This window comes from Drosophila suzukii, chromosome 2L (genome assembly GCF_043229965.1).
Source record: "Drosophila suzukii chromosome 2L, CBGP_Dsuzu_IsoJpt1.0, whole genome shotgun sequence".
Taxonomy (NCBI): domain Eukaryota; kingdom Metazoa; phylum Arthropoda; class Insecta; order Diptera; family Drosophilidae; genus Drosophila; species Drosophila suzukii.
Window position 1 is genome coordinate 1,586,742 of NC_092080.1, and position 15,841 is coordinate 1,602,582.

The following is a 15,841-nucleotide window of genomic DNA, read 5'->3' on the forward strand; positions in this document are numbered from 1 at the left end:
ATTTCGGAGCACACTTTAGTTTGCCAGCCTCAACCGTGACTGTCTCCTCTCTGACCACCCCGCCTTTACCACACCCCCTCCAGTTAACTTTCGAAACCCCTCCCCCAAATAAAAATATACCACCTAACCTGATCTACAAGCAAAGTTGAGGAGTTTTCGTGGGCAACACACAAAACGCATAAATTTATGTCAAACATTTGTGAGGCGTCTCCACTTCCGGCCTCTCGCTCACTCGCTCTATACCTATCTCTTTCGGTAAAAGAGAAATTTTATTTATTTGGACTTTTTAACAACTTTTATATATCTCTGTGTGTGTGAGTATTTGCGTGCTGAGGTGTTGGCACAACCTTTGTGGCAGTCACTTTTTCCATTTTTGGCAAACTTGCCACATTCAGTTTGCAAATATTTTTTATGTGCCACGACATATTCAAAAGGGGGGTTAAGGTTCTTTGAACAGGGGCTTAGGGGGGTCAAAAATGTTGAAACAGCAAAGGGTGGGCCATAAACTACTCAGAAAATTTAGCTGGAGTAAAACAGGAGCCACTTTTGTTGATTGCTCAAAATATTCAGTGGGGCCTAAAAAGTATGCTCTCATATATAAATTCTAGAAAAATATATGGATCTCAGGAATATAAATGGCATGTAAAAATGTTATAAAATCGAGGGCCTATAGATCTTTCTGTCTGCACTAGTCAGGCCCAACTGTTGATTCACTTTAGTAATAAAACCGAATGCACTTGAGAGTGCAGCAATTCAACATGTTGCCAAAAGAGAGGGTTTCGCCAGGAAATTGAGAGAGAAACGGCTCGGGAAATGAGAGCGGAACGAGTGGAATGGAACAGTTTCTCTCTGGGAAAGTTAGCCAGGATTGGATTGGCAAAAAACTTGGCCAAAACCGAATCCCAACGATTATGGTCCAAAACAAAATTTCGTGAACCCAGCTTCGTGTGTGTTTATGCCCATAAACAACAAACTTCGACTGACCCCAAAACACAAATAAAACCAAAAGCAGAGAGGGCTACGACGGACAAAAACTAATAAATTAATTTAATTATCAAATGAATGGGTAATATTTAAAGAAAACATAAAAAACATTTAAGCAAAAATAAATGAAACGTCAGCATTTATTTGAGATTTTTACATCTTCATATTTTACTTTGAATGCTAACAGGTTTTTCTTGCTAAAAATACTAGGCATTTATAAATGCATTTTTAAACATGAATAACAAATGCACATAAAGCATAACCATTGGAAACTAAAATGATATTTAAATTGACTAAATTTGAATGAAAACAAAGCATCAAGTAATAAAAATACATTTTATTTGATTTGTTTTGTTTTTGTTCAGAACAATTAAGCTTCAATTTGTAATTTGAGCATATGCAATTGAACCATCTGTTGAGAGCAAATTAAATGTACATTTATATAAACTTTGAAATAAAATATAATAAATAAAAATCGATGAATAAAAACAGGTTACTGCAAGCAAACGTAATAAAAATGAACTTTATCATTAATTTAAAATGGTAAGGAAAACGAATTGTAGAGATCATCCTTAAAATAATGATGTTACAATATATAGACGACTACTTATGACAGCTGAGTAGCAGGCGGGTCTCGAAACAAATATATTCAGGGAACTTATTTGTTAAATCAAGAACTATATCAGTAAAAACAAAATAAATAAAATGTAGTTCAGCAGCTTGAAAAATTTTAGCCCTAGGACAATTTGCGGTTCGTTTTCCCGAGACCCTTTTCTGGAGTCCCTAACCTACCACAAAAGTCCTGCAGCGGTTTATCCTTGCTCTCAAACTTTCTCTGAACTTTCTCTCCCTTGGCAACATGTTGCCAGGGCTTTCTCTCGGCGCAGTCGCCCCGAGAAGTATTCAACAACCGAAAGCTGGCGACTTCGTCTTTGCAATTCGTGCATGGCCGAAGTTCACTGTACTCGGGGGTCGCCGTTCGTCATATCGAGCTTCGTTCTTAAGCTGGAACAAAACTGAAATTGCACTTAGTTGGTAAGAAGCGTTCTGCGGCCACGGGCGGCAAAGCGGATAAGTCGGGATAAAAACTGGAAAAGCCGAGCGGACAGTCCTTTGAAAACGGGGACCTCAAGTGCATAGGGAAACCGAAGAAACGCGAGTGCGGAAAAGCGTTGCAGTGCAAATTGCGGACAGGCGGAAACCGCGTTTCGTTTACATGTGCGTTTGTAATTATGCAAATTGCCGGGCAGCTCTTTCGACAAATGGCACTCAAGTGCAACTGTTGCCCCGCTTTTCCCCGTGACCTTGCCACCCCTCCCTCTCCCTCTCCCTCTCCACCGCCCCGCACCCCACAGTCATGCCGCCAAAAAGCCAGAAACTGGGCCAAAACTAGTGCAACAGAAATAGAGGAAATAAAATAAAAATAAAATGCGAGAAGGCCCAAAAGGGGCCAACAAACAGTGACAAACAATTTCTGCTCAATTTAAAGCCGCTGCAAATGCCGTGCTCCACTTACCTTCGCTCATCTGTCAAATCCGTATAATTTCCTCTTTTTTTCTGCCGTTTGTGTGTCAGCAACTTGTTGTCCTTGGTCCTTGGTCTTTGGTCCTAGAAGACCCTAGAAACCCAGTCAGAGCAAGACTCCGGGCTGCGCAAATAAAATGCAAATAAATTATTTTTATTATTCCACTGTGACAGCTGATTTCGGGGCTTTCCTCGGCATTTCCCCTGCTTTTTTTCGGCCATTGTTATGGCTGCTGGCATTTTGCGATGTCGTTGAAAGTGGTTTAGCTTAAAGTTTGGGGCCATGCATAAGCGAATTACGAGTTATGCCAAGGACTCACATCGTTAAATTTGTTGAGTTATGAGTTGCTGAAAGTTGCCTAGTAAAATACAGAAAGTACGAGTGAGGAATAAAATCAAATAAAATCACGGCAATTGTCAAAGTTCTTGTAAGAGGATTAGATAAATTAAAGACACAAATTGCAATATATGTCCGGCTTTGTGGCAGAATAAAGTATTTAAATTGATTTGTACATTTAAAAACACAGAAGTCCAATAAAAGACAATTTAATAGGATTGTAGAGAAAGCGTTGCTTAAGTGTCAAATAAGATTGTTATTTCTTGGTATTCCTTTTTTAAAGAAAAACTTAAATCAATATATATCCCTAAATCAATGAGAAAAATATAAGTTTAACAAAATTAAAGCAAATATGTCCAGAGGTGTTTCTTCTTTCTTTATAAACAGTTTTTGTTAGTTAAAGAAGTGAATAGTTCAAAGTGAAAACGAAAATGCCTTTATTAACTAAAATTAAACTTTAGGAAAAAACACAAATAATATTATTACTATTAGTGCTTAGGATAAATAAAAACTTCAAGATTTTAAAAAAGAAGTATGTTCAAAAATTGCTTGAAATATAAAAGAATAAAGATTAAATGATTTATTATTATGCGAAGTGAAGAATTATAGTTTTGTTTTAATTTGTCAGTAAATCCGCAAAACAATCATCTAAAAAAAGTGATAATCAAATCTCCAGTAAACCTTTAAATACTTTGAATAGCTTATAAGCACTATAAAAATCAGAAAAACATAGTCTAGTTAATATAAATCTGTGATTCAGGTCCCCAACCCAGAACTGAAAACAAAAATAAACAGGCAACATTAATAACTCATAATTACTCGGCATTTAGTGCGGAGTATAGCAGGAGATTTCCATTAACAATTGGGCAGGGAAACGCTCCAGCTTTGTGTCCCCTCGGCTCCGGTTTAAATAAATAGCCCGGCAATTGCCGGGGCTTGGCCAAAAGGAGGCCCATCAACTACCCGGCGGAACCCTCTCACCTGGGGATGGGTTGGGATATGGTATGATGATAGTGCGGGGTCTTCGTGGGAGGATGAAACCTAATAAGTTTGGAGCACGCAAGCGATGGCCATTTTCGAGCCGTTTGACTGACATGCTGGCCGCTCATAAGTCGCTTTTTGCCCGGGCATTGTAAACATGAATAAGACATTAGCAGCCCAGTTTACATGTGTAGAAAGGCCAACTGACTGGGCACAATTCCATTTGCCGGATCCATCTCTCCACTCTCTGCTCCTGGAAATTATTATTATTTGGGAAATATGTTAATTTAATGTCTGGGCATGGCTTCAATTGGACCTTTTGGCTTCAATCCCCTTGCAGGCCCAAATTGAAATGTCTGAGGCCTTAAATATTCATTGCCTACTTCTAGGCGCCTTCCATCTGCATTTTGCATGAGCATGAGCGAGAGTGTGTGTGTGTCTCATTTAATTTAATTGAAACATTTAATTACAGTGTCCAGGCATCTCGAGTGTCTGAATATTTGAAAAAGCATTCCAGCATCGCAGCTGCCAAATCAATTCTCGAGTGAGCCTTTAAAAACAGCAAATTTAAATCGAAATTAAAAACGCAAAAAACGAAATCGAAAACGCAAGCCGCAGAAACAAAAACCGAAATGTGTCTCGGGATAATCGTCATCGAAATTGCATTGCCATTGCGACATTAAAATGCAATTTGTGCCGGTCGGCGACTCCAGTTACTGTCAAACTGTTGCCTCTTTAGCGGATTAATATTTCTGTAAATACCAGCCAAAAAGAAAAACGCTCTGAAAAACAGAAAACTCATCAGCAGCAACACAGTCAAACATGTCGACCATAAAGCTGCTCATTATCGGTAAGTTTTATCTCACAATTAAACAGAAACAAAGAGGAAAATCATTAATGGAGGCACGAACTCGAAATCAGGCCGAAGCGGCGGCTGCTGCGGTTTATTTTGTTTTCCCGTTTCAATTTTAAATCCATGACCTCTTCCTGAGGTTTATTTAAGGTGGGACGGAAAAAAAATGGCAACTAAATGCAGTAAATAATATTTATTTATATATTTTTTTACGCAAAAATATATTTAAGAGCACTGCATCATTTCGTTCATTTTTACTGTGACTAACTTTAATTGACTAACAAATAAATCTGACTTATAAAAGGTCTGTGATTTTCTTAAAATATAAATTCATTGGAACCAGCTTCGTTTGTAATTTAAATTGTAGGTATAGCATTGTCTCGCAAAAATTGTCATATCTAGTTATAAAAACTAAATGAAAAAGTTACTTCCGCATTGAAAGCCTCTTTCCTGTATTCCTTTGGTTATTTTTTTGCTTGAAAATGTTTTTAAGAACTTTAGCTTCACTTCTTCGGATGCAAATCCCCCTTGATTGGAGCCATCGCCATATGCACCTTTTTCCAGACACAGCCGATTGCATTCTTCTTGCCTGACTGACTTTCACCTCTCCGCCCTCCCTCTTGCATTCTCATTTTCATTTTTTCCACCGTGCCACGCCCCCGTTTTCCTTGCCACTTGTTATCTGCCCCTTCTGGCGGTTTTCATTTTTATGTGCGCTCTGGGAAATTTCACAATGCCGCAAAAGGCGTTTACGTGAAGGGGCGAAGTGGGTTGAGTGACCATAAACAAAAGACACCACCCACTCATCAACAACATCACGGACAACATCATCCTTCTCTCAGCCCAAAAAAATTCGGTTAACAATTCATTTCCGCGCTTTGGGCTCCATAAATTGCTTTTATTAGGCAGGCGCAACGAAAATTACGGACTGCGTATATATGGGTAATAATAATATGCTTCAAGTTTTTGCATAACAAATAAAACGAATCAAATTAAGAGGTTACGAGGGGCGAGGGTGTAACGGATCCCCTGCAGAGGGAAAAAATTATGAAATAAAAAAGTTAATAAAATAATAAATAGTGTAGTAAATCACGTAAACAAACAATATCTGCGAATTTGTATTGATGAATGAGTTAATGAATAAATTATAGAAGCATACATATGTAATGATATTTATCGCACAATGAATTCATACTTAATTTTTTGTGTCTATGTGTGTGTGGTTGTTTATATATTTTTGAAAAGTACTTAAATATATTTTAGATTAAATATTTAATATCACATTTCTACCATTAACAATTGAATATTAAGTATGACTTTGACCCTGTACAATTAAATATATATTTATCTGATTTTTAACAATTAAGGAAAGTATTGTGTAGTCTTATATACTGGAGAGATTTTTATGTTTTTAAAGATGGTTAAATCTTTTTTCAAGCTCACCCATTAACTTATTTTACCTGTAAATACTTCATTTTTCTCTGTGCAACTCAGCCCTTGAGGCAGTGACAAGTTGTGAAGCGGGCCAGTCAGGGTCAGCTTTTGGTTTGGACCAAGTTGTTGACAGCGCGTCCTGGGCACGCAGGCAATAAAATTCAATATTTCATTAAATCGCACGTTACGCATACGCAGCGTGGCACGAGTCCAAACCAAACGAAACGAAATGAAACGAAACGGAAAAAGGCAACCGCAGACTGCGTGATGTTGTTGCTTTTATCACACGCAAGTCCGGCGTTCAAATCGGATTTCGTGTTATTAGCACTGGACCCACCGCTCACCGCTCCCCATTTCCCACTTCCCTCACGCTTTTCCGCATTTTCCTATACGAATTTTCATGCACCGAGGAAAACAGTCAATGATTAGGGCTTACATTGCCATCCTTCCTTGGGGACAAGTACATCTCCGAAACAAATTAAATAAAACTAAATACAACAATATTGTAAATGATGTCATGCCTATTTAATTTAAAAATGCCAAAATTAATTATTCTTAAACAAGAAAACAGGTCTCTAAACTAAAATATATTTTAAGACTTCCTTTAAGACTAACATCTGCAATAAAATAGTTACTCACAAAATAGTTACTCCAACGATGAAGCCAGATTTTTATATTGATCCAAAGAGACTTAGCATTTTATAATTCTTCTCCCAGTGTATTTCTCTTTTTGATTTGTCAGACAGAGCAAATGTCGACTGAGAGTACTCGAATTTCGCCCACGAATTGAGTCGTTTGTCGCTGTGGACTTCTCGCTGACATTCCCCGGCCGTAGTGGCCTCTCTTTCTCCGCTCCTGTCGCCATCTCTTTCCATTTCTCCGGGCTTTGGGATTGGGATTGGGTTTGGCTTCGGGTGGCCTCCGGTTTTTGGTTTTTGGTTAGGCGGCTGCGACGCTGACAGATTATTTGCTTTATTATTCATAAGAACTACAGCGAACTGGGGGTCATGAGGCACTGTTGTAATTCATTGTGTTTCAGGGGGTAACAAAGGGTAGATTGTTACGATTCCATCACAATGAGAGTTCAGTTGAGCCCGAATGGAATTGCAGTTGCAGACGATTGAAATGGATGAGTGCTCCTTGTCGGAAGAATAAAAAAGGTGCCCAGTTTTCCGTAGAATGATTGTGTTCCTAATTTTAAAAAAGCTTTAATACAAAATATAGTATAAGTATGTTTGAGGCGGTTTTCGCTTAGAATAATTTTTTTTAATGATATTTTTTTTAAATGTTCATAAATTCCTTTGCTTTTTACATGAATTAACATATTACACTATATAATATTTATTTAAGTACGTTTGTTTTAAAAAGTTGCCTACATTTTTGCGCACTGCAGCAATAGTAATTTTATATAAAACGTTGCCTAGTTATTTGGGCACCAAAGAGAACTCAAGTCAAAAAAAGTTGCCTACTTTTTTGGGCACTATAGAAATCTTAGTTCAAAAAATGTTGCCCTGTTTTTTGGGCAAAGAAACTATTGCCTAGTTTTCTGGGCACCATATATATGTTTGTTAAAAAAAAGAAAACTATTTAATTAAGTATAATATTTAAAGCAAACTAAATATACAGGATATATTTGTCTTTTTGTAAATCTAGATAATTCAGTCAAGTTCTTATTAGTTACCTCACCTAAAAATCTTTTAAGTCCGAAAATCTGGGTAATTCCCTAAAGACTAGAGTGATTAGCATAACCCTCGCCAGGGGGCGCCCCACCAGCTTAATGACCCCTGGAGGGCGCCACTCCCACCCGCCAATAAAAATCATTTAAATGCTTAATCCCCTCGAAACGACTTTTTTACAGGGTGTTTGGTGCGTTCAAGCTCTTGGGCTAGTGTCTTGATTATAATGTAGCTACTCATTTGGATTTATTAATTGCGTCCTGGCATTGTGCGTAGCAAGTAAATTAATTAGCAAATACTTGCTTTAATAATCATTTTAATGGAATTTGTAATTTAATGCGCCTAACGAGAGAGTTTTGTGAGGAGATTACGAAGGCAGGAGGCCCCGATTCCCCCGCACTTATTGATTTTCCCCGCAATGAAATCGCTTCGTCTGCGTTGGCAATGTTTTACTGTCTGACAAGTCACCGCATGACCAGACCACAATTTGTTTAAGCGGCTTTAAATATTTCAACATGCCAACTTGCCAATCGAGCTCGCAAACGGAAACGGCCCGGGGGTCAGGGGTCAGGGGTCACTCAACTCCACTCGGCAAACTGGCCAGTCAATCACTTTATAGAACTTTTTATGGCACGACATTAATTGATGGCCAGCGGTGTTGGTGATACTAAATAGTAGCACTTGAAAAAATATCCGAAATAAATTAGGAGAGCAAATAGGTCACTTAGTAAAATATAAATCTAATCAAGCTTAATGAACAATAAATATTTGTTGATGGAATAAAAGAGACCAAATAAACCAGAAACATTTGTACACTATGTAAACCCAAGTCTATAAACATATATATATCATGTTTTCTTATTAATTGATAACTGTTTGGAAAAATAATTATTTAATTTTAATTATTTAATATATTTTAAAGTGCAGTACCTGCTATAACATTTTTTAATAACTGGGAAGATAAATGAACTCCATTAAGAGATTTTATACTACGTATAAAAATTAATAATTGCCCTAATGAAAAGTGTAGTAAATAAATAAAAATTCTGACGATTTATTTCCTAAATCTGGCTGTTTTAAAAAACCCGCTTAATTTTCCCGAGTGCGTATAAAACAAAAATACGCATCGTAAAAGCCAATTGAAATTGTTTTTTGTTTGCGAGTGCCAGGAAATAATTATTTGCGTGCCTGGCGAGTTTTTCCTCCGCCGTTGCTATTCGCATTTTACGATTTGATATGCTAAATAGCCGAAAAGTTGGCCATAAATTTTTAAAGCTTTCAATTATAATGACGATAAGCGTCACGTAGCCATGGCACCTCTCCACCTCCGAACAGATAAGTTGTGCCGGAGTTTGGGAAATATATTTTCCGGCACATTGCACACACTCGGCTGCAAAGCTCAAAAACACAAGCGGACGAACTCGAATTGCATAAATTTTCCAAACGCAAAGGGGCATGGGCGGAGCAAGGGGCGTGGCCGAAGTTTGCCCGATAAACGCTGCAAATGCTTTAAGACTTGTCATATCATTCCCACACTCGTGCGAGTGTGGGCTCTCTGTGTGTTATCTTTTAATTAAACATGAAAGTGAGTTTGGCGAGCAAATTTGCTCAAACACACTGCAAGCAAACAAACAAACAAACAGGCAAACAAACCGCCTGAGGCAAACATACAAATCATTAAAAAATAAGGCAAAACAAGCCAAAGGAAACGGGTATAAAAAGTAAGGCTTAAACGAAAATTCCCCTCATTTTGGGCCAAAGGTGAGTGTCAACGTCTGAGAGCTGCTTTTGACAGCCAGCCAAAAGTCTCGCTTTAAGGAAAGTTTTACAAATTTTAAGTTTTTCCTAGCTGCTGGTGAAATTTTGGTTATTTTTTTAAACTTGTGCTGCCAAAGTTTTACTATTAAAGTAAGGGGTACTCCATAAAAAAAAATTAAATGCCAAAGCTGCATCTTGGAAAGGAAAACTTTTTTAAAAATTTAAAAAACTAATTCTAGATATAGAACTATTTGTTTGCTTTAAGAATGTTCTCATATATTTGGATTCCTGACTTATTTTAACTTGTGTTAAATTTCGCGTAACTTAGTTTACCCAAACCAATTTTGCCGCCGCCTTAAAGCCTCCCCTTCGCCGTAAAGCTTATCCAACCAATTTAGACAAATTCCTGTTTGCTCAGTATGAGGGAAACCAACCGTGGAATCAACCCACACATGGCCGCAAAAAAGACCGGAGACACAAGTTCTCTGTGTACCTTCAGCCATAAGTCCACGCCGTACAAACATGTCAACCGAGCACACTAAACCACATTAAGAGGAGCTGGGATATAGCCCACTTTCCGCCCCTGAAAATATAGACAAAAAAGGGGGCGGTCGGATCTTTATGTCCTGGCATCGTTTTAAGCGCCAGAGAAGCTCAAATAGCGAACGCAGACAGCATCCGACATGTGTGACAAGACAATGGCATTAGTTGGCATTGCACCGAGTCCTAGCTTCCCCATATATGGCCACCATAAGTTATGAAAGTTATTCCAAAATTTATAAGATTTTTCCACCTGACACACAGAGCACGTCTGCTCTTGCTGGGCAATAAAAACGTGGCAAAAGTCCTAAAAACAAACAGCATACGCATATCTAATTGAAGACGAGCCAAAAAGCCATACCTTTACCTCCCAGAAATGAGAACGACATTTTACACAGACGCTTAAACCAGTCTGCAAAAAAAGGAAGAAGGAAAAACATATAGGGAGACGTTTGAAATCAAAGGCAGCGAACAAACCGCAGACACAATCACCAGAAAATGTCCTTTGGGTGTAAAATCGATTAAGGCTGTGGCGGGGAGAAGGGCGGAGAGAGCGGAAGTCAATCAGCGGGCTGGGATATAGTATCAGTGCCTCCCCAGACTTCGGGGAATTACACATGCTCAGCATTACAGGTGTGTGAAGGCATGCGAAAGTGCCTGGCTAATAAGCCACCGACATCTCGAAGATTCCCATCTCGGTTTTTGTGTCGCCGACATTAATACTTGTGGAATGGATGGAGATTTAGTGATAAATATGGCGACTAGAAGATACCACGGGATTTGTCATTCTAACTTAACACAATAAAGATACTGCCAAGGCACCTTTCATAAATGTTCGTAAATTAAATATACTTATCTACACCTAACATGATATTTTCTCATTAAAAAGCTGTACCCTATATAGATGACTTTCCCCTGCCTGACGAGTAACTTATATGTTCCGCTGTCCAATAACTCCACTGCAAACTATAATGCTCCCTCATCAAGGGTATCAAATAAAGAACGGATGTGTTTGGCATTAGCAAAAGAATTTCCCTCGTGTTTGCTGCGATGACAGAAAAAGGGAGATGGAAGTGAAGTGGGGAACTTAAGGAAGACAGAAGACACGGTGATGAAGGGTGATGGGATGGGCGGGCTCCTGTTTGGTGTATATGCTTGGTTTACTGTAATTGCACGACAAAGTAAGCGCGTAACTGCATATTTACATATCACTCGGTGACGACAGCGACAACGACGACGTCAACTCGATGAGAAGCGCGGAGGAGGGCGGCAGCTCAGGAGAATGAGAAGCGCGGAGAAGGGCGCGGCGGGAGAATGAATTAAAATAAATTAAAGCATGCTTTCAGGCGCTCTCCGCGCACATGTAAATAATGCAACGCAATTTTTCTCACGCGCGAGATCCGACAATGACTGCTTTTTTCCCTGATTGATATGTCCGTCGTCGTCCTGCTCGAAGGATCTTATCCGCTCAAGCTCAAGGTGTTGAATCATTTAAGATGTCGCATCAGCCATCAGCATCTCGCTTTGATTGCACCACCCAAGGATGCCCAAGGATGCCGATGAGGGATGTGCCCCCGAAGCACTCGAGTTATTACGGCTGCTCGTGGCATTCCATTCCATTCTGCACCCCAGGCGTTCTGTTCTCCCCTTGAAAGGCAAATCAATTAGATACATGAATCTGTTGAAACCCCGAGATACATGTATACACAAGCCCTCGGGCGTTTGATTAAAGTGCAGAGTGAACCGAATGCAAAGGGAAATACTGAAAAAGCTGCATTTAATATTCAGAAATATTTGCGATATAACCCACGCAAAGGATTTTAATTAAATGGGAAGGCAAGACCTATTGGTACACAATGATAGTATATTTTGTATCAGGGTTTTTCCATTTTAATGATGTTAAGCCTTCCGAAGAACCGCCTTGCAGAACTGCCCGGTATAAAAACCAGAAGTCAGCTAGTGGCTTTTAATTCAGTTTTTCCTGCCAAGAAGGACAAACCCCACATATGTACACAAAACGAACGCCAACTATAAATATTCTGCTAGATAACACACATATCGCACAACTTTTGCTGAACAGAGAACATAAATTATGTGGAAAACTATTGCCAAAGCGAAAAGGAAAGCCGGACAAAAAACAAGAAGCGAAGAATTCGGTATTTCAGCGGAACCGAGTTGCAGCACCTTGGTTACCTTTGTCCACTCTTTATCCGTTCTCTGTCCGTTCTCGTTTTGTGTCAGGTATTTCCCCCGGTGTACCCCGAAGTCCCCCTTGCAGCTGTCAACCGTACACTTGGCCATGTCTTGGTTACGCATTCCCCACTGTACTCGGAGGGCCGCCCCCGTTCTCCGCCCTCATATGATCCTCTTTGGCGGCGGTAGCTTGTTAATCCACATACAAATATTGCGCATACGCCATGTGAAGCTGAAAGCAAAAACTAAGCGTTACACTCAGCCAAAATCTTTTTAAGTAGGTGAAGGCCCAAAATGTTTTAGTTTATAAAAACAATGCAAAAATATTAAAGCACACACACATTAATCGCATAAATACCAATTCGTAAATTATACAAAATATTGAAAACATAAAAATGTATTTAAATTCGTATAAAAATAAAATAATTTTTGCGTTATAAGAAAAATAATAATTTTAGAAATAAAAACTAAATAGCATGTATTTTAATTTTAAAATATTTAAAATATTTTTTACCATACAACAATATTATATTACAAATTTGCAAGTAATATTTAAAATTTTAAATATTGTACCAATTTGTATTTCAACTCTAAATTATGTGAAAATTATTGCCTTGTAGACAAATAGCTTACGGCAGCCTGAAAAAACTATTTTAGAAGGGACAATATTTGCACACAAATTACAAAAAGTCACAGAACTATCTACGTATTTTCTTGACTTATTTAATTAATTATTTCGCTGAAAATAGTTTTGCTTATTTACAAACTGTTTGTGGTCTTTGGGGAACTTGTGGTTTTTATTTTCTCTAGTGCAGTTTCGTTCACAACTAGGTGAGCTTTGTTTTGCCTTTGCTTTCGCCCTCGCACTGTTGTTTTATTAACCCAATAACTAAATGGCGAATGCACCCTTTAAGACCCCTTGAAAGCTCCCGCATTCTATTCTCTTTTTCCGCGTGTCAGCCGTGGGCAAAAGCCGGAGTCCAAAATGAGTGGAATGCGGGTGTCTTGTCTTTGTTTTCTGTGTGTTTGCTCCACTTGTCAACTGCAGCAGTGGCTACTGTACAGGCAAGCCCCCATCTCCACTCTCCACTCTCCACTTTTATTATATTTTTCCCAGCTACTTATCTAACACCTTTGACTCCATTACGCCGCTTCCTGCGGCGACCGGGCTTACCTGTCATGGCAACCCATCCAGAGCTTGGCTTGTCGGGATTTTAATTAGCTATGGAGATGCAACAGGACCTCCTCCTTCCTTCCCTTCAAAATTTCCAGGACGGTGGGATGTCCAGTGCAGAGTTTCCTGCATGTCCTTGATTCACACCGTTTTACCTGCTCGCTGGCTTGGCAAAACGTTTTGGCCCCCGTTCTACTGTGCTTTCCTTTCGTTGACACGCTCTTGTCGCTCATTATCCTTTATGAATTTTTCATAAATGCAGGAGCACAGCAGGAGCAGCAAAAAATTAAATAAAAAGGAGCAAGGCAGCGCGAGTTGCCAAAGAAACTTCCAGCAATTGAAATTATATATTTTTTTGTCGGCGGAGAAGGATAATTTCTTAAGCACGTGCCGGGCAAGCTAATGCCACAAAAGGCAGAAAGATGGAGCCAACCCAAATTAGATTTAAGCAACTCCATTGAAGTGTGGATCAGGGGAGTCCCCGTACCGGTAACCTTAGCTTAGCAGAAGTCGCCCCAAGGATCCCTGCTTTTCTTTCCTTTTCCCCAGCCGGCATTTCGCCCTCTTGCCACGTGGCGCTGCATTTTTTATTACAATTTCGCACTTCCGCAGCTCTTTTCTTTCGGGGGCTGCCAGGGGTTAAGTCTTAGGGGCAGGGGTTAAGGAGAGGAATTTACCCTTTCCAGGTGCTGGTTGCACTCTTATACTGTTTTCTTTCATTTTGGGCGGAGTAGTATTTCGGTTTCTTGTTATACATGTCAAGGATAGCTTCTTTTATAATAGGTATATTTATTTTATATTTTACTAGATATCTGATATACCCCCAAAATTAGGGTTTTGTTAAACATTTATAATAATTCGATTCATTAAACAAAACTAAAAAATTTTGTTTTATTTAATTTCTTTAAAAATAGATTTATTATGTTGTCTCTGGTAAAATGGTTTAATTTTTTCATATTGATAAATTTTTAGAAGAATTTAACAAATTCGGTAAGTGCTATTATAAAAAAAACTTTTGGTACAAGGGTCCTACTCATGAAAATAAATAAGAAAAGCTGATTATATTTATTTGTAATACTTTCTTTGTTATTTTAAAGGTAGCATTTTTGTATTCTTCCTAATCCCTATACTGACAGAACCTTTTCCTTAACACCCATTTCCTTAGTCTCTTTCGTGGAACCCTTCGCTATCTTTTTGCACCTGTCTAATTGTTTTTCCTCCAGTTAATTACTTCCCACAGGACCTTCTAATTTCCAGGGTATCTCCGAGTGGCCATCTCTCCGAGGACACTTTCCCAGGTTTTTCCCTGCCAACTGCAGGGACTTGTTTCCCATCCGGCGGAGCTGTGTGCATAATTTCTTTTTGTGCAAATTGCAACGCTTAGTGTTCTTATTTCCCCCGCTTTTTCAGCACACCTACCAGTTGTTGTTCTGCTTTCAATTAGAATGAGCGAGGCAACAGTTTGTCCTCAACCTTTTTTCATCACAGAGCCGGCGGCAATTGTCTTTCTGTTGTAAGTGGGATGCTAAATCTGCGGCAACTTCTTCGGGTTTTTGGAGGGGAATGGGTCATAGAAAACCCCGCGAGAACATAGGGAAAACCCAGGCCCAGTTGCACTTTTGTTTCGAGTCGCTGAGCCACGACACTCGACAGTTTTTGGCCCCGAGGCCCAGACGGATGCTCCCTGCCATAACTAAAATAAGACACTCGGTGGGCTGCTCTTTCCTTCAGGTTTTCCACCAGGCTTTCCCCGCTTTCCCCGCTCATTTCGCATTTTTCATCTTGCATTTTGTCTTTCGCACTCACCATTCCATTCTGAATTCCCGCCTCTATTGTTGTTTTCCCACCGCCACTCGAGTGGCACTTTTGGCATTGCACACGCCGATATAGGGTTCTTTTTGAGTCTCTAATTGTTTTGCTCCTTTGTAGGGTATTTCAGAAATTATATCTTAAGTTTATAAATATTCTGAAATGTTTTTTATTTAATTTTAGAAATTTCCCATACCGAAATAATACGAAAACTTTTGAAATATTTCATCCCCTCTTATGTACTTAATTTAAAAATAGATTTATTTATAGTAACAGACATTAATGAAAAATATATTTATGATCTTTGATACTAAAAAAAGGATATTTTACAGTCGTTGATGATTTTGCTTATCATTTATTGCGGCACCTTAAGCTGGGAATTAGAGAAAGGCTTTCTCTGCCACTGGCATTGTTTGTTGCATGTTGTTGACTATCCTCAGGTCTAGGATCTGGAATTGTGTTCTTGGCACCTTGGATGCCCCGGCTGCTTCGACGTCTCATAATCTTCGGGCAACTTTGATTACAAAAGAACCAAATGCAGCGGTTACAGGGCGCCTCGTGCACTTGCACCTGGCTTT

The 15,841-nt window shown here is 39.0% G+C and overlaps 1 protein-coding gene across 3 annotated transcripts in view; it reads left to right on the forward strand.

The window, feature by feature from the left end:
- Positions 1–1,687: 1,687 nt before the first annotated feature.
- fred (friend of echinoid) overlaps positions 1,688–15,841 on the forward strand; it is a 107,239-nt gene continuing 93,085 nt past the window's right edge. For all 3 annotated transcript variants that reach the window (XM_017089601.4, XM_017089602.4, XM_017089603.4), the window contains exons 1-2: positions 1,688–2,202; positions 4,299–4,676. In XM_017089601.4, coding sequence (XP_016945090.2) covers positions 4,649–4,676 — 28 coding nt within the window. In that variant the 5' untranslated portion in view covers positions 1,688–2,202; positions 4,299–4,648. The remainder of the gene's footprint in view (positions 2,203–4,298; positions 4,677–15,841) is intronic.